The sequence below is a fragment of the Gossypium hirsutum genome, chromosome D05, assembly GCF_007990345.1.
Source record: "Gossypium hirsutum isolate 1008001.06 chromosome D05, Gossypium_hirsutum_v2.1, whole genome shotgun sequence".
Lineage (NCBI taxonomy): Eukaryota > Viridiplantae > Streptophyta > Magnoliopsida > Malvales > Malvaceae > Gossypium > Gossypium hirsutum.
In genome coordinates, this window is record NC_053441.1 from 19,268,905 (window position 1) to 19,288,501 (window position 19,597).

At 30.4% G+C, this 19,597-nt stretch overlaps 1 protein-coding gene across 1 annotated transcript; it reads right to left on the minus strand.

Moving 5' to 3' along the window:
- Positions 1 to 5,182: 5,182 nt before the first annotated feature.
- On the minus strand, positions 5,183 to 8,601 carry LOC107905166 (probable xyloglucan glycosyltransferase 12). The gene is made up of 5 exons (XM_016831744.2): positions 7,390 to 8,601; positions 6,977 to 7,285; positions 6,568 to 6,858; positions 6,350 to 6,463; positions 5,183 to 6,251 (listed from the first exon to the last, which is right to left on the minus strand). The coding sequence occupies exons 1-5, from the start codon at positions 8,140 to 8,142 to the stop codon at positions 5,625 to 5,627; spliced, it is 2,094 nt and encodes a 697-aa protein (XP_016687233.1). The 5' UTR covers positions 8,143 to 8,601; the 3' UTR covers positions 5,183 to 5,624.
- Positions 8,602 to 19,597: the final 10,996 nt, after the last annotated feature.

A 19,597-nucleotide genomic window follows, 5' to 3' on the forward strand; every position in this document is an offset into this window, starting at 1 on the left:
CTATAAAATAATGATGATGTTGGAGATATTTTAGATCAAATAAATAAATAAATATTAGTCTATTAATATTTTAATTTGATTTTTAAATAACATTTTATCATTTTATTATTATTTTATTTAGTATATATATATGTGGAAGAAAAGATAAAGAATCATCTTCCTTCCCCATGCATTTCACGTTAGAAGAGAAGAGAAGAAAGAAGGTTTTACTTTCTTTACAATTTGGCCATTTCACCAAAAATTTACCATTTTCACCTAGAAATTAAAAGAATTTTCATAACTACCAAGAGAGAAAAATGTTAAGGAGACTATGGGGAGCTAGAATATCAAGTTAGATTCGAGAAATAGAAGCTGGAGGAGAGAGAAAATCAAGTTAAAGATTGAAATCAATAGAGCAAGGTAAGAATATCAAGATTTCAATATATTTTTAAGTTTGATATTATTGAAAAAGTATGAAATTGATGTTAATGTAGGGTTTTATTATATAAGGTTCTATGTTCTTGATATGTTAGTGAAGGGAAACAAGAGGAATTGATAGAAAATATTGTAGAGAAAGGAAAGGAGGGTGTTATAAATTTGATTATCAACATCTTGCACTAAAACAGTTTTGGACAGCAGCAGTAGGTTAAATTTGAAAAATCACCATAAATCGTGAAAATTGAATTAGAGGATGAAAAAAATATTTCATTAAATATTATTGAGTCTAGTTTCTAATAGAAGAAACGGTGTAAGTAATGGAATTGTAAATCATGAGATATAATGAATTTTGTTAGATAAGGTCAGAATGAATTCGGGTTCCCCTGTTCTGACTTGGAAAAATCATTAAAAATTGTATAAAAATAATTATGGGTTTTAATTTATATATTTAAAATCCTTAATGACTCTATTTTCAATAGAAACAAACAGGGACATCATCCAAATTCTATACAAATAGATAATTAATTTTTAGTGAAGAGGGGTCGAAACTGTCGAACAGTGAAATAGGGGAAACTTTAAAAAATAAACTGTTCATATTGGCTGAACCAAAAATTCTAAAAATTTTATGGTAAGAATATATGTGAGTATAGTTTTAGGGAAAATTAACGGGTCTTAATTTGGAGCTCTGTAGATCGAGATATAAATAAATTAGTGACTCTGACACAAACAAACAACTTTAATTTACATATAGGAAAATAATAATAGTATGGATAATGTTGTTTAAATGTGTTATACACATTAAGGATGTGGAATGGAGAGGAGGAGGAGGAAAATTGGAAAATATATGAATGATTTGTGTATAATTGGTCATATACTTGATTATAATTGATAAACGATGAAATAGAAATGATGCTTATATTTGTGCATTATTGGTCATGGCTTAAGCTCATGTGTGAAAATAAAGTTCCATAGTATGTGTGTATGGTATATTCGGTATATGATTTGGCATGAAATAATGTCATGAATGGTTTATAAATTAACACATGTTGGTAAGCGTGATACATGAACAAATGTTGTGTTCATCCATGCTTATAATGCTTATGCTATATGTGTATTTGGCTAACATATTTGGTGTACATGCTTAGGCTTTGGCCAAGTAGTGGTTGGATTATGCCACGTTAAATTTATAAGTTATGCATTGAAATGGTAAGTGCCTAATTGGAAATATGCTTGTGATCATGAAAAGGGTGGTAAGGTTTAAATTATGTAATCTCTAGTGAAATGGTTTATCATGTGATTAGTTCCAAAAAGAGTTATATTTAAATACACTAGCTTGCGACTATGGTTGAATGATATGTTTATATCTTGTGTGTTGTGCATAGGAAACGAGTGTGGAAAGATAATGAAATAGTAAGTTCATATGGCTGAAATTTAATCATTAAATGTTAATTTCATGAATTATATAATGTATGATGAGATATATTTGTTGATGATTTGAGAATAAAATAACAATGCGAAAACCGAATAAATGATCAAATTGAGCGTAACGTCGGATTTGAGTACTTCTGATCGGTGACAAGTGATGAGTGGTAGCTTTAGCTACACTTATCTGATCAGGGACAAGTGACAAGTGATAAATGTGATCCGTGTAAGACCATGGCAGGGCTATGGTTTCGGAAAGTGCTAAGTGATCATACGCAAGACCATAGTTATACTATGGCAAAGTGGAAGTGAAGTACTCAATTTTCCATAACCGTTCCCTAATTTGATTGAGAATGGTAAGTGACAAATGGGCCCAAAAGAATTATAGTAAATGGATAAGTGGTAGTGAATTTATACCAGGATGATGAGTTGCGTTGATGTTGTTATTTAAGCTAAAGTAATATTTTCATTGCAAACTTGAGAATTTCATAAATGTGTTACATTTTGTATAATCAATAAACGTTGAGTTAAATGATAAATACATATTAGTATTGAACTTAATGATTTGAATTGTGAACATGAGAAATTTGTGAATTGAATGAAATGGAAATGAAGTATTGAATTATTAAGACTTGTGAATTGCATGAATATGTATCGGGTCTCGTAGGTCCTATTTATTATGAATATAATATTTTGAGGATATATTATGAAGAATTATAAAATCATGTTAATAATTTGAAAGTTTTAATTTAGATGAAGTTTTATAACTCGGTTAAATACGTTTACAAGTATATGTGTTCTGGTAATGCCTCGTACCCTATTCTGGTGTCGAATACGGGTAAGGGGTGTTACAGATCAGGCTATTCGTCCAGGTTTGAAGGTCCGTTCGAAATTTGTGAAGATTTGGGCAAAAATATTAGGCTTATTTAAAATATGGGCTGGGCTCAGGCTTGAACATTCAAGGCTTAAGCCCGATTCGACTCAACTTATATTATTTTTATATATTATGTAATTTAGAACACATTAAAAAAAATAAACCTATACTAAATATATAATACTGCCCTAATGTAAAATTTAAAATAATATTAAGATGACTATAAAAAGTTTTAATAAATAAAACATGTATAAAATTATTAAATATTAAATAAAATAAAAAAAATTAAAAAATAATATGGAGGGGTCTAAAATGGACTTGGGCTAATATTTTGCAAATATGGATGAGTTTAGGTAAAATTTTAAACTAATATTTCGGGATTTATTCAATTAAAATTTAGTGAGGTATTTAATTAAGATATATTAATTTTATATATAACATTGGATAACTTTATAAATAAGTTTTGTCCTTTAAAGTATTATTTGTTTTCAACGTTGAATGTGTTGTTAAAATTTATTATTGGTATTGTTATTTTTCATGGAAGGATGAAGTTTAAAATTAAACCAAAAGTATATTATACGACAAATTTAAAAGAGTTTAAATAGAATTATTATTTTTTGGGAGGGGGTTTTTGCACTGTAATGAGGGAGTATGGGAGCCCAGTTCATATGGGCATTCGCCTAACGGTCATTAGGTTCTTGGGGGCCCAGTCTTTTATTGTGGAAGTCATTCTAATTTCCCAATTATTGGGGTCTTTCACTCCAGACCACAATGAATTGGCATCAAAACAATGTCTGGGATGTTCATATTTTGTGACCAACAGCAACAGATTTAAAAGGTATTGAAATTGATGCCTCTCTCTGGTTAAGTAATGATATTCAGAGGCATTGGAGCTCGCGCTATAGGACCTTCTTTGAAGCTCAAATTAAAAGAGTATGTTGTAGCATTCCGGGAATATTGACTTGGATAATAAAAATTGATCATGGACCTCATATGGAGAATCAGCAAGGACAGAGGACCACAATGTGTAGTTTCTGAATCAGAGTTTTTTCACTTTTCAACGAATAAAGCATGGTGTTTTTCGTAAGGGTGATGCCTCCACCCTTTCATTTCCACGATGTTATGGCGCACTGCCCATATTTTAATTTTGTTTTGGGTCCATACGCACTCCGTATATTTTTTAGCAGATGATTCGACTGCGTTGGTCCCTAGTCACCCACATCCTTGCCAATGTTTTCCTTCTTTTAAGGGGTCACCATCTTATTCTATGCCATACCTGAGTGGTCGCTTTGTTTACCAACTTGAGATTCCTTTCATGGTTTTTCCCATTTTGTTATTTGTTTTAAGTGCTGAACTGGTTGTATTCTACAATCTACGCAACTATGGCAGTTTGGGATAATCCTAAGCCATCGTGTTGATTATAGAGGCTAAACCTTGAGGAAAATGGTTGCCTTTTGGCGGAACTTTAGACAATTACAACACTGGATTATCCTTTTATATATACCTTTTTCAAAATGGGAGAAATTACAAAAATAAATCCAAGCTATTCATTTGTGGGGCCCAAAAGCCACATCAACATGCCACCGGGTCAAATTCCCAGATGTTGCAGCTGGACCATGGATTTCAATTTCATGTAATTTTATTTTTCTTTCAAGAACATTGTGAAAGCAAGCAGACGGTTACACGAAACTCATTAATCATCGGAAAACATGTTGGAGTTTTCTTCCTTCAATTACATCATATTCTAAAGTTTGGGGCGTGGGGAAAACAAAAGATACATGGAATGGGGGGATCCACATCCTAATGGAATAGTGTGGTCCAGCTGCTTTACAATCATAAATTCGGTGAGCCAGCTACATCTTATGAACCCGCAAAATGGAATGGAGACCCCCCATGTGCTTCCCAGCTACCCCAACAACGTCATTTCTGGGTTATCTACTCTTGCTTTTCAACTCGTTTATATTAGTCCTCCCTTGGCAAGGAAATTGACATTTTTAAGTATGATTTCCAATTTAAACTCTATAAATGGAGAGAATATTCTTAATAAAAAAACATTTCTTTTAACATGGTAATAAAAATCAATATAACTACAGAGTTCATGGGTACTGTTTTTTTAACCAGAACAAAGAAGTAAGTAAATTAATAGCCTACGTTACTACACTGCCATTTGTAGGTAGCCGAGAAATGAAAAAGACTCTTCCTTTATTTACACCCTCAGGATATTCTTGGTATAATAAAATTAGATGACAAGTACTTGATATGAAAACAAATTAATCTATACAAAAATTATCATTTTTAAAAATTATTTACAAAATACAATATTTTTATAATACCAAAAATGACATAATTTGATGAGATATATGTCATCCAAAAGTAAATTATAAAAGTTGCTTTTGATCATGAAATGATGGTTGGGGTGGGTTTAGGGTAAGATTGATGTAAAGAGTAAAGGAGATAGTTGTCCAAATATGACAATAAGGATATGAAGTTTCCTTGACTTTTCCTGGATTTGGTGAATCAAATGGTGATGGAAGGGATCATCCATTTTACACCCTCAACCGAAACTGTAACTACATCCTGTTTTAAGTTTAAAGTTTGAACAACAATTTTTTTCTTTCTTTTTCTTACAAAAGAATTGACAGAAAAACAAAAGAATCAAAAAAAGAAAAAAGGAAAACCTTACATACACTGAACAGTATCACAGATTTCAAGTGTTGCCTATGTTCAAAATGGAGGCTATTTATGCTGTCATTGTAACACCATTTTAACTTACACTGGGTGTAATTAGGGCCAGAATCTAGAGGGTAGAAGATGATGAAAATCACTCTCAGACCAATTCAAAGTCTCACGTTTGAGTTCCGTGTGTCTCCGCCGGCATCAGCCGTATTTGTATCAGCCCCTAATCTGTCCTTTACAGAACCTGCTCGCCAATCAAGTCTAGACCAACCAGAAGGAAGGATATCCCTTGAAACAGCAAGAAATAGAAATGGATACCCTGTGCAGACAGTAAGCTCCTAGCTGAAGCTGTTAGGAGGAGGAACGCCAGAGAGAGCTCCTTCGTGTATATTCTATTATGCTTCTTTTTACGAGCCTTTTGTTCCTGTTCTTGCTGGAGATCAGCTTTCATTTCCTCAAGATTGGGTTCTGATCCAACCCGATGGTGTTTTGGCTTTTTCTCAACCAATGAAACAAGATCACCCTCCGAAGATCGTCCGGACTTTTTCGTAACGACCCACTCGTATGCACTGCCGAGTTGGAAAAGACCAGATATCATAGCATTGAACTTGGTCACCGACATGGTATTCTCGAAAAGAAGGTAAGGAACAATGAACGGGAAGGATTTTGGTGCCGGAAGGATGTTAAGGAACGACATTGTAGCAGGGATGTAACAGACAACCCATGCAGGAAGCTCAGCCTCTGGAATGAACATGGTCATCGGGAGAATAATGCAGAAAAGAGTGAATGAATAAAACGGTAGAATCAGTTTCCGGAGTAGAAAGAACAGAAAGATCAAATTGAATTTCTTCCATACACTTATCTGCATTAACGACATACAAGAACAAAGATAGGAATCAGAATTCAACAAAATAGAACAATTGCTGGTTAACCAAAACAAGCTTTGGAAAAAGAATTCACCTTAGCACGGATAATATCCGGCAAACAGAGACGAAACAACTGCATGGGACCAGAATGCCATCTATGCTGTTGTTTTCTATAAGCTTCATAGGATTCAGGAACTTCACATTGACACTGGTAAACAACAGATGATAGAAAAACAACAAACATTAACTTCCAAGAAAGTGAATGGCTGCTAAATTCAACTAGCAATATCACAGATTAAACTCGAGCCATACCTCAACATCATTGAGAAAAACGAACTTCCATCCTTTAAGATGAGCTCGGACAGCAATATCCATGTCCTCAACCGTTGTCCTCTCCAACCACCCACCGGACTCCTCCAAAGCCTTAATCCTCCAAACTCCAGCAGTCCCGTTAAACCCAAAGAAGTTAAGGAAAATACCATTCACTTGTTGCTCTACCTCAAAGTGAAATGCCAAATTTATGTTTTGAAGTCTGGTTAGTAAATTCTCATCCTTGTTAACAAACGACCACCTTGCCTGAACCAATCCTACATCCTCATTGTCCTGTAATGCATATAACCAATATTGAATTTCACTTCAACTGATCCTAAACATGCTAAATGGTGCTTGAATTCACTAAATTGAATCAAACTAGAAAGAGAATTAAGTTAATTTTAGTTACCTTAAAGTGGGGTACGGTTCGTTTAAGAAAATCGGGGGTGGGCTGAAAATCAGCATCGAAAATGGCGACAAATTCGCAGTCTTTAACATAACTACAACCCATGGCGGACTTAAGGTTCCCAGCTTTGTAGCCATCTCTAATTATACGGTGCCGATATACAATGTTGGCACCTTCTTGTTGCCATTTATGCACCTCCTCTTTAATAAGCAGCTGAGTGGTTGGATCATCAGAATCATCCAAAATTTGAATCAAGATTTTGGATTTTGGCCAGTCCAAATTACAAACAGCACCAATAGACTGTTGGTAAACCTGCAAAACAATAAAAAGAAATGCTAAAACTAAATCATGATTACAGAATGGGTTTGTTTTAATGATTAAAAAAAGTGACTTTTTTTTTTTGCTTTTTGTTTTACCTCTTTTTCGTTACACATAGGGATCTGAACGAGGACCATTGGGAAGAAACCATTTTCCCCAGATTCAAGATCTGCAACAGCGTCTTGTTTGGGGATTGGCTTGATCTTTTTTAAACGGATCCAAAAGCAACCCAAACAGAGGATTAACCTATCCAAGCTTTGGATAAGGAAGAGAACAATGCAGAAATTTGAGAGGAACTGAAGAGGGGGAGCCAGATACTCCACCCGAATCAATACCCAACGAGTGTATACCCAGTCGAACACGTCTCTAACACCGTAAGGCGAAGTGAAAACGTACTGCAACTGAAGCTTTGGGGCATCAAAATGCCAGCCTTTGAAGTACGCGGCTATCTCGAAACCCAGTAACAACAAAGATAACCACAGGAACACTTTGATGCAGTTATAAAACCTAGTTTTAACGGTTTTGTTTTCGTTGGAGGAAGTACTGTCGGCGTCGGTTCGACCGGAGGCGACCCGACGACGGATGGTTGAACCAAGACTGACAAATGCGGAGCCAATGGAAGTCAAGCAGCCAGCAGCACGGTGGGCTTTTAAGAGGAGTACCCAAGTGAGTTGTTTGGCGTTTTTGCCGCGCGCTTTTTCTCGAGAACCGGTCGGGGTGTTGCCGATGAGGAAATCGTCTTCGGATGGACCTTCAAGCTCGAACATTGACCAGTTTGGGTTTTCCATTTTGACAACAACCGGTGTACCTTTATGGCTGCCTTTTGCCCATAAATCAAAAGACGGCGCCATTGTTGGGTTTTTTTTCTTTTTGAAATCCTTAGAACTTGTCTGTTCGGTTTGATCTTGAGGGGTGGAAAATTAAAATCGTACGAGGAAAAAAAGAAGAGCTAAAAGTGAAACAACATTATCAGAAATTTAAAAAAAAAAAGAAAAGAACAAAAGAAGAAAGAACAAAAGAATAGGAGTTTTGCTAAAAGCAAAGAACAGCAATCAAACTTAAAGGGGAAAACAAGGTTTTGAAGAAGAGCAGAGAAGTGTGAGGGACAGATATAGAGGAAAGAGCTTGTGAGAGTTGAGACCAGAGGGTGGGAAATGAAGGAAGGTCCAAAAAGCTCATCTCATTCAATTAAAGGCTTACAGCTTGCAAAAAGGAGGTGGCTTTAAAAAAAACCAAAAATTTTATGAGGGTAAAGGGGAAGAGCGATTTGGGAAAAAGATGGTAACAGCTCAACACGTCTTTGATTTTGATTTTCAAAAAAGAAAAGAGAAAAAAAAAACCCATAAAACACGACAGCACGTTGTCAGTCAATATCAACGATTCAAATCGGACAAAACAGGATTTTAATTTTACCCTAAACCAAATCTTAAAGATTTTAAACGCTAAATGACGGAAAGACGGCAATTAAGGAAAGGGATTAATGCATGATGATTATGTTCATAACTAGGAAAGAAAATCATGGGACGAATTTCAGTGTGCGGTAAAGAAAATGAATAGATTTCCCTCACGTGTAAAAATGCTAATCTTGTTCCAAAAATATCCAAAATATTGTACCTTCCACTAAAATGATTACACAGGCCGAGCTCAGAAAGTTCAAAGTTGTTTCTAATTTTTAAAGGTGAGTTTAAATAGTAGACGATATATTTATCTACGATTAGTATAAAAACAGCACAATGTGCTCCGGGTGAAAAGGGAAGAACAATGGATAATGCACTTGGATTTTTGGGACATCAATTCAATTTCCTTTTCCTTTATTAACTTTAATGAGTAGTTTTTATAAAATTAATATTTATTTTATTGTATTGACTAAAACTAGCAGTAAAAAGAAATTTGTTTTTTCGTAATTGAAAGAGAACAGTTCAAACAGTAATAAAAGTAAGAAAGAAGAAAGTAGCGTGTCAATTAAAATTCATTCCAACCATTTTTTCTTTTTTGGTGGATTCATTCAAACCATTTTAAATCCATATTTGCAGTAATCAGTAAATATATATATATATATAAATTTGATAAATCCCAAAAATCACCTTTCCTTTTTCATTCATAGTGAGATGGTAAGAAAATTATTTTTAAAATGTTTATTGATTTAAATATTTTAATTAATTGAATTATATAAAACCTATGTAAAAATAAACTTTTTATTCATAACGAAATTTAAACAACGGTCAAATTTGAAAAAGATTTTACCATTAAAAATTAAAATGCGACAAATTTAATAGGACGGAGCAAGTATGACAATTTATTAATGATAACAAATTAAAGTTGTTAATGTCGTACGGGTACATGTACTGTTTTCGTCTTAGTATTGGTACCACCAATATCGACTTGTTTCTATGTACTGTTTCGAATTTATCAATGTTTTTAAATATTTTTTTCATGTAACATATTTATATTCTAGTTTTTCATTTCTTGATAAATTATATATACATTTAAATTTTGGATTAGTATTTGGTACTAGTTGGTACAGTAGTACTGCACTTTTTTAATTCCACGAGCAGTCTTTAAAAAAAATTAAATATTTATTTTTTTTAATATTTTACTATACTCTTAGAGGATACTTGTCAACCCCTTAAGTCTACTTGTAGAGTCTAAAACAAATATTATTCATTTTAAACCTTTTTCATATATATATATATGAAAAAAATTCATTATAACAATTTTACAAAATAATTTAATGACATTTGATTATTATCAGGTAAAAAAGTATATCATATATATCACATGTATTCTTTCTATATATATTAAGATTCTGAATCATTAATTATACATCTACATATTATAAAAGTTTCATCTTTCAAATTTTCTTCTTCATAATTAAAGCATAAAATATATTTATATATAAATATATTATATTTCAAAAATTTATACACACAATCAAAATGCAGAGAGTAAAAAACTAGTATATATATACATAATTTGTCGTTTTATTCTGTAGTTGTTGAGTTATGTTATTTATATTTTAATAATTTGTAATGAATATTTGGATTTGAATAAACTTAGATATTTATTTGTTCATATTTACTCTAAATATGCATATTATTATTTTGTAATATTCTTTATAAAAATATTAGTCTTAAGAATTTTTTTAACTTTTTCTAATGTGAAATGTCACGTCAGCACATTTATCTATGTGATATTAACTTTTCATTGCTTTTGTTAGTTACATTTGTTAAAGAATATGAACGTCACATATATAATAATAATTACATGTTATTATTTACTATCATAAAATATTAGTCTAAATTAAAAGTGATTTAATTTGATTAAGGTTTATTGGGCTTTAGTTTTTAAATAAAGTATGTGTCAAATATGTAACAGCCCAATTTTTAATAGTGTCAGAATAATGATTTGAGATCACTAAATTCGATAAAAAAATTAGAAAAATTTATTAATTAATAATTATAAGTTAAGCGTGATTTTAGAAATATTTTTGAATTATTGAATTTTGTGATTTAAAAGAAATTATTAGGTAAATTGGGTCAAAAATGAGGTATCGAGACCTCGATATTATAAACTGAGCCGTAAATATTTTTTATAAATATTTACAGAGTGTCATTAGGGTAGTATTAAAGTTTTGTTAAAAAATTTTAATGTTCCGATGGTTAATTGATTAAAAAGATCGAATTAAAAAAAAGTATTCCTGGGAATTCGTTCCATAAATCGGACAAATATTTACGAAGTTATTTGTGTAGTTAATTAAGTTTTAATTAAGTGAATTTGTCTAAATTGTGGTTAATTATGAAAAAGGATTAAATTACAATAGAGATAAAAGTTTAATTGTATATTAAAGAAAAGTTAAAAGGACCAAATAGGAAATTATGCCTTTTTCTAAAGTTGAAGCGGTTTAACCTTAAAAATCTAAGATATTTTTTAATTTAAAATATATATTATATTATATATACGTAATTAATGATTATGTTTTTATATTGTATTATTATTAATATATTATATTATATTATATTATATATATATATATAACAAAAGAAAGCATAGAAATGAGAAAGAAAGAAACAGAGAAGCCAAACGAAAATTGAGAAAGAAAAAGAGAAAGAAGAAAAAGAAAGAGAGCCACGGTTCAGGGGTTTCAAAACTTCCAAATTCAATTCGTAAGTCAATTTAGTCCCTTTTTCTTATAGTTTTGATATTTTTAGAATCCTAGAACAAAATACTACTTGATTTAAGCTGAAATTTTGAAAGTTATTAAATTTTTAAATGTTGTTCATGTAGAATTAATTGATGAATTAGGGGGTTAAATTGATTGAATTTCAAGTTAGAAGTTAGTAAAATGTTGAATTGTAAAATAAATTATAGGTTTTGAATTAATAGGGACTAAATTGAGAGAATTTCGAAATTAAGGATTTATGGTGAAAATGATGAGTTAAAATGAGTTTATAGTAAGAATTAAGAGAGAATGTGGAGTTAGATTGGGAAAATAAAATTAGTATTTATAAGGGATTAAATTAGAATTTGGGTAAAGTTTAGGTATAAATAGAAATATTTTAATGAAATTGTGTATTAATGATTTTTAGTTGTTTAATTATGTAGCTAATGTCGTGCAATAGTCATTGTCCGAGAAAGGAAAGGAGAAGGTGGACAATGATTGACTCGAGAGAAATTTCGGTTAGTATTACCATAATTCGAATTTAATTATTAATTGTTGACATTTAAATTAATATACATGATAAGCAAATTGAGGTAAGTATCATGATTGAATTGAATAAAAAATACATATATATACGTATTGATATTGAATTTATTGATAGTAATTGTTAAATTTTGAATAATATGTTTAGTAAAAAAAAAAGATGAATGTCGATATTGAATTAAATGAATTAAAATATGAATTGAATAAAAGTGAATTAAATTATGAATATGTGTGAATATGTGAATTGTGTATTGATTGAGAAGTGGTTTGAATTGAATCAAAGTATGATTTTATATGAATATCTGAAATATGTATTGGTATTGAATTGTTTATTGAATAGAAAGTGGGTAGTGAATCTAAATTGAATTGTGATTGAATCGAAAGTGAATATGAAATAGAAAGATGTATTGAATCAAACTGTGATTAAATTGGAATGATTTGAATTGAAAGTATGAGAAAGTGATTGAATTGAAATGTGATTCGGAAACCCTATTAACTAGTCGGGCTGAGTCGGATATAGTTGGCATGCCATAGGATTGGAAGAGTTCAGGGATACTTCGACCTCGAGTCGATGAGACACTGAGTGTCATACTGTTACTTCGGATAGATTCGATGAGGTACTTGGTACCAATTTTCTTCGGCTCTGCCGGTGGGACACTGGGTGTCACTTTATTGCTTCGAACTATCCGATGAGGCACTGGGTGCCATTCTGGTGTGTTTGGTTGGATCCGTGTATCCGCCAAAGTCCGAGTCAAGTTAATAGGGGTAAATAAATATTTTTGATAATATAAAATTTATTGAATGATCTTGAATATGAATCGAAATGAGATATTAAATTGAGATATGGAAATGAAATGTATGAACCATGAGTTCAAGAAATGGATAATGATGTAGTTCATGAAATGGTTTTGGTAGGATGAGATGATGTAAAAATATAAGTAAAGAAAAGCAAATTGAAATAGCTATTATTGAGAAATGAGAAGTAAAATTAAAATGATTTGAAATAGTGAAATAATATGTGAATTTAATTGAATACAAGTTATTGAAATTTATTTATGGATTTAATGAATAAGTTGAGTGTTAAAAGATTATAAATGTAAATTGATTATAAATGAACGAATCGAATTAAAAGATGGGTATTATTATTGTTGTTGTTGAAACAAGAACATTTAATGTATTAAATGTTTATTGAAAGATTAATGGTATAAATTGAATTAAGAAATAGTGTATGAGTTAATTTGAATACAATTTTATAAAATTAGTTATTATTATTGAAGCATATTGGTCTAAATGTTTAATTTGATTATTAAAAGATTTAAAGCATAAATTGAATATAAATAGAAGTTTACAATGAATGAGTTGATAAATTGATTGAATTTGTATGAATTGAAATGAGTTATTAGAACGAGATGTTGAAAAATCCAATAAAAATTTAGATAGTGAAATAATGTATGAATACAATTAAATATAAGATTGAAATATTGTTTATTGTTATTAATGATCAAGTTGATTTAAAGTATGAGACAATTAACGAATAATTGTAGACAGAAATTAAATGTATATAATTTATCGATTAATGTTATTAATTTGAATTATGGTAATACTACTGAGTATTCCTATACTCAGCGTACGGTTGTTTCCGTACGCAGGTTAGTAGAAAACCAGTGTTCGGTCCAGCATCCAGAGCAATCCCGACCTCAGAGAAATTTTAGTGATGTACCTTTCTTTTGATAACGTGGCATGTACCTAAGTAATGTATAGGTTAAGTATAAGAGTTTTGTGATTGTGGTTTTAGAATGATCTTTAAATTGATTATAAGTATGAAATGGAACTAATATGAAATGATAATGATTAAAGTATGATATGTATGTTATTTAATTGTGAACTAGTTATAAGTTATCCGATTTATCCGGTAATGCTCCATAACCCTGTTTCAGTGACGGTTTGGGGTTAAGGGGTGTTACACTCTACTAACTAATTTCTAATTGATGATGAGCTTATCAAAACTTAGGGTTAATGTACAAAAGTTATATATTACAGTTTGGTCTCCAAATTACACATACATAACTTTTTTAATATACCATCTTTAGAAAAAAGAGAGAGAGAGAGAGAGACCTTCTTTAAATTACTTGTGTACTAATTTGAAAGATCAAAATCACAAGATCTAAAGATTTCAAGAAATTGATGGATTCAGTGCGATTCCACATTTAATCTTGTTCTTGATTTATTATTGATAATTTAACTTAATAGATCCTGATTTATGATTTATTTAATTTTATATCACATATTATTTTACGGTGTTCAGTAATATTCAACCATGATTTTTATTGATGGAAAAAGTTAATTAATTTTCTTTTTTGTAGTTGAGGATTTAAATTCAATGGAATAGAGACTTCTAATTTTATGCTTATATTTCTAATATTCCTTTTACCCTTAAGCCATTTTTTACCATTACATTAACGGATTAATAATTATATTTATCACCACATATATAATTATAAATAGTTTTAATTAAATATAAGATAAATTTAGCTTTCAACGTTTTTACTTTTTTATTAATTTGTCCTTTATTTTTTAAAAAGATTAAGAACTAAATTTAACTAAAAAAACAAGAATAATATTTTTTAACTATTAATAAAGAAAACAATATAAGATATCTAATAATATTTTTTCCCACAAATGATATCTAATAATATTGATTATACAATATTTAACGAATTAACAAAATATAAAGTGACATATACAACATAAATTCAGTATTATTTAATTAAAAAATTATCGAGAGAGAAACGAATATGTTTTTTTAAGAGGTAATCTTGAAAATATCCTATTATTGATCGATTTGTATAAACAACGAGATAGTAAAAGTGGAGAAAAATGAATACAAATATTTTACGTGAAAAGCTATCATTGAGGGATAAAAAATCATAGGCAAAGGAAACTTTGATTTTTCACTAAGCAATAAACAAAGAGTATAACGATGGAGGGTGTCTAACCAGAATACAAAGAGCAAATCCCAAAAGAAACCCAAATATCCCAAATACAAAAGGATATCTCAATAACTCTCCCCAAAAACTCTTTAACAAATCTCACACGAGATATTTAATGCAAATATGATTCTCTAAATTTAATCTATTTGAACAGGGTTCCAAAAACACTTTAAATCGGATTGGAACGTAGGTCCAATATGATTGAAATAACCCTATAGGAATCAGAGTTCGACTGGAAGAAAAAGTCTTATTGAGAGTAAAAAATGCGACTGTATTTGTGTAGAAATCACCGCCTCGTCGTGACGTCATCTACCTGCTCATCACGACGTTGCAACCTTGCTTGGTTGCCAAAGACATCGCATTGTCTCGACGTTCGGGAGATCCTCGTCTCAATGTCGCGTGGTTTTCTGCTCCCCTTTAATTTCTTGTCAATTCTCATCTTAAATGCCCACAATATATCCGATAAATGCGAGACACATTTTCCTTACCTTAAAATTTTTCAGTTTTCACGGCCAGCTCTTTTCAATTTTCATGGAGTATTTCATCATTTCATTTCATATTATTTAAAATATGAATCTACATTACTTTTATAAAAAAAATTATAATTACCAAAGTTGGAACACTTAGAAACATCCACGTGCATAAACGAAATGAGGACTTTGTACAAATAATTTACTTCACCTTGTAGCTTTTGGTCAATAACAAAAAGAAATAGAATGGGATATGAAAATATATATAATCATCTACTTCCTGCTCCAACTATCATAACCTTTTATTTAATTTTTTATCTTTTTAATTTTGAATTTATATTTTTTTTGTCAAATCACTCCCAAAATAAATGGAAAAGTTAATGTTCATTTTAATTTTATTCACGCTACACACACGTGAATTGCTATGTGGATGATATACAAATATTTAATTAATTTTTAAATTTAAAATATATAAAAATTATTTTTAAAATTTTTTAAAAATATTAAAATCATATAAAAGTTATAAAATGTTAACGTGTCACTTGCATGGTAATCCATGCGTATGCCATATCAACAAAGTTAATAATCGTTAAATTTTTCATCCATTTTAGAGTGATTTGATAAAAAAAATACAAAATTAAGAACCGAAAGAGATGAAAAATTAAACGAAGGGCTAAAATAATAAATTTATTTTGAAAAATTGGAAAAAGAAAAAAAGGGAAAGGGAAAGCATTGGTCAACAAAGTTAAACTAAGAAAATTCATGGATGGTGTGGGAGTGGAATAAAATTACCAAACATTGATTCATGCATGACAGCTTAGCGTACACCCCATACCTTTTGCTGAATTTGTTTTCCAATGAAACCGAAAGGAAGTTTCTTGAGTCTGTATTTGTATGAATAATTCCTTTGAACAACCACATTATTTGAGGTGAAATTAGGAGTTCATCATAAAATGGACCTAACAGAAAAAGAAAATTTCAAAACATGTGGGACCTTAGCATCTGTATTATATATAATGAAAAGGTTGGGTGGGAGTAAACAACATTCATCTCAATCATATTTTATCTCCATATACATAGGTTTTTAACTGGCCAATTAGACAGCCCCGACACTCAACTTTTTCATTTTTTTTATAATTTATTGTGTTTGTAATAAATAAAATGAATCACATAATTGGAATGGATATAAAGGTAAGAAAAACGAAAAATATGATTGTATTAAATCCAATAAATTGTCTTTTACTTGTTAAATGTGAACCAATCGTTACATGAAAACGTGCAAAGTCCACACCTATTTTTTGTGCTCCCCATGTTTGGTTCTCTTTGGTCTCCCACAGCTCCAATATTTGATTTTAGTTTACGTTTTTGGATTGTCTTCACTTCATTTTAATGGCTAGACGGACTAAATCAATTGAATTTTTCCATTGTCTTTTTTATTCTTTTTAATTAGATATTATAAATAAATAAATACCAATACGTGATGAAAAGCCAAACGTCGAAGCTTAAGATATTATAAAAACTAAGGGCAATAGGTTGACCTCAAAATAATTGGCACCGATGTGTCAATTTGTTACGACATGTGGCATAATATTTAAGAACAAAGAATGATGTCCTCATCCATGAAGTTGACCTATGGAAATATGTTTACATTGAGCTTTTCGTTGGAAAAGTGATGATATAGGCCTTTTCTCATACCCACTTAAAAATGCATATAAATTTTTACATCACCTCCACGGAAATACCTTGAGAGCCCAGTTGAGGAAATGACAAGCCCATAATTCAGTTTTTTTATTAAATAAATAATTTATTAACTCTTTAAAAGTCGAGAAGCAACTTTATTAGCTACGAAGCAGCCTATCCAAGTTTGCTCCCCATGAAAGACAAAAGTCATCATATGTGTGCTGATCTATCTATAGTATAATCCTCGACTAGGTTTTATGTATATATGAATTTTGATAAAATAATGGGGGTGCAATTAGATTTATAAAAACGAATAGGTCCCTAATATCATGGCAAATAATAATTACTTAAAAAGAACAAATTATAATAAATGTCAATCTCCGAGTAAAAACTAGAGAATTTCACACATTCTAAACGAGGATTTCGGCCGTGTCAGACGAGGGATTGTGAGGAGTGCTTATTTTTCATCAAGATTTTCAAAATTAAAAAAATAATATTATTTGTTTGGATAAAAACAATGTAAAGACTTTCAAAAAAAGAAATTTAATTAATTCAAACCGAAAGAGATATTTTTCAAAATATTAATATGATTTTTATCCAATTTCAGTACATGGTTTTAGGTTTTATGTCATTAAAATATTTATATCTTTTACAAATTTAATGATATCTTGTATGATTTATTTTTCTTAAAAAATAATTTGATATCTTTTATGTCCATTTTAAGATATATGTTTGAAATTCGTAGTTATCTTCAAAGTTCAAATATATATTATTTTATTGAGAGTACAATATTTTTTTTATCATTTTTGATAAAAATATATTAACATTTTGAAATATACATTTAATATATTAGTATTATAAATTTGGAGTGCAACTGTGCAAGAGGTTTTCTTGATTCGAGCTTGAGAGGGAAGGAGGGAAATGGAAACTCTATCTCGATGTGGGAAGACTCCCTACAGAATTTTTTACACAACTCTTTAGTAACTTTCTACACCCTCAAAAATTAGAATTACAACCGCGAAAATTCTCAACAACTATGTACCTACGTTCCACAATCTACATATTAAAAGGCTAGTTACTAATGCTATATGTCCTGGATGTGCCAATGCCATTGAGACATCAGTGCATGATATCGGCGACTGCGGGTTGAGTAATGAGGTCTGGCGAGTGCAAGATGTTGTGTGGCCTACAGATGGAATTGGGGGAGTGACCAATGTCCTTTTTTGAGAAATATGACAGGGAGAAATGTAGAGCTATAATAGTGATGGTATGGGCTTTGGGGTTCTCTAGAAATAAACTAGTCCATGATGGGGTCAATCAATCACAGCAGGAGATTTACCTAGGTTAATTCGTTTCTTGGCAAACTGAAGTCACCGGGAAGGGTGGAAGCCTCCTGGAGATGCGCAACTCCGTGAAGTGGGTTCCTCCTTCAGTTACCTAAATCCCCAAATCTAATGCGTTTTCCATTTTGGATCCCTCGATACTAATCGTGGATTGCCGACTATCCATAACGGTGGGATGAGCATTCCAGTGATGAAGATACAAGCGATGAAGGCCATAGAAAAGTCATTTCGGCTGTAGTTTTACTTTTGTTACAGAAAGCTTCTTCATAATTGACAGCACTAATCCCTAGTTCCCAAAATTACCAACTTTGCCCTATAGCAATTGAGTCGAGCCGATATTGCCATGTCCATTATTGCTTTACAATTGGCATGTTTTACTTTATCAAATACCCGCTTTACTATAGATATATAATCTTGAAAATATCTATCATCTCTATAGACATTGGATGCACCTATTTCTATTGTGCCTCAATTTAATTTGTGCTATTTTATCTTTAATTTTATTTTAATATTTTTAAAGTAAGGTAAATATTTAAACATTATTTTTCAAAAAAAAAATTAATATAAAACCTATAATTTTTATTACGTTATTATATTTTTACCATTTTAATAGTTTATATATACATACTAAGATAAAATGATTACTCCATACCCACTAGTCAAAAGAAAAAAAATCCACCCGCATCCACTTTTCAAACAAAAAATCCACTTCAAATGAAGTGGATCGATTCAAAATCCATCGCGATTTGAGTTTTGTCATTTCTATTTTCACGCAACCTCAATTATTTTTATTTTTTAATTAACTTAATTTTGTTTAATTAAGTTATTTTACTTTTTATTAGTTTATATTTTTAATAAAGTTAGGAATAAAAAGAAATAGGTATTTTTTTAAAAATAGTTAATTTGGCTTATTTAAATTATAAAGTTTATATTTTATTTTATTGATTAAAAATAAAATAAAATAAATTGTAAAGATTTAAATTGAAATATATATTATTAACCATAAAAAAGTATACGTTCTTATTAAATAAAACCAAAAATTGTATTTCATTCCTATTAAATGATCCGAATAATACTATCCCTATCGAATTACATTCCAAACTATTAACAATTTACGTTTC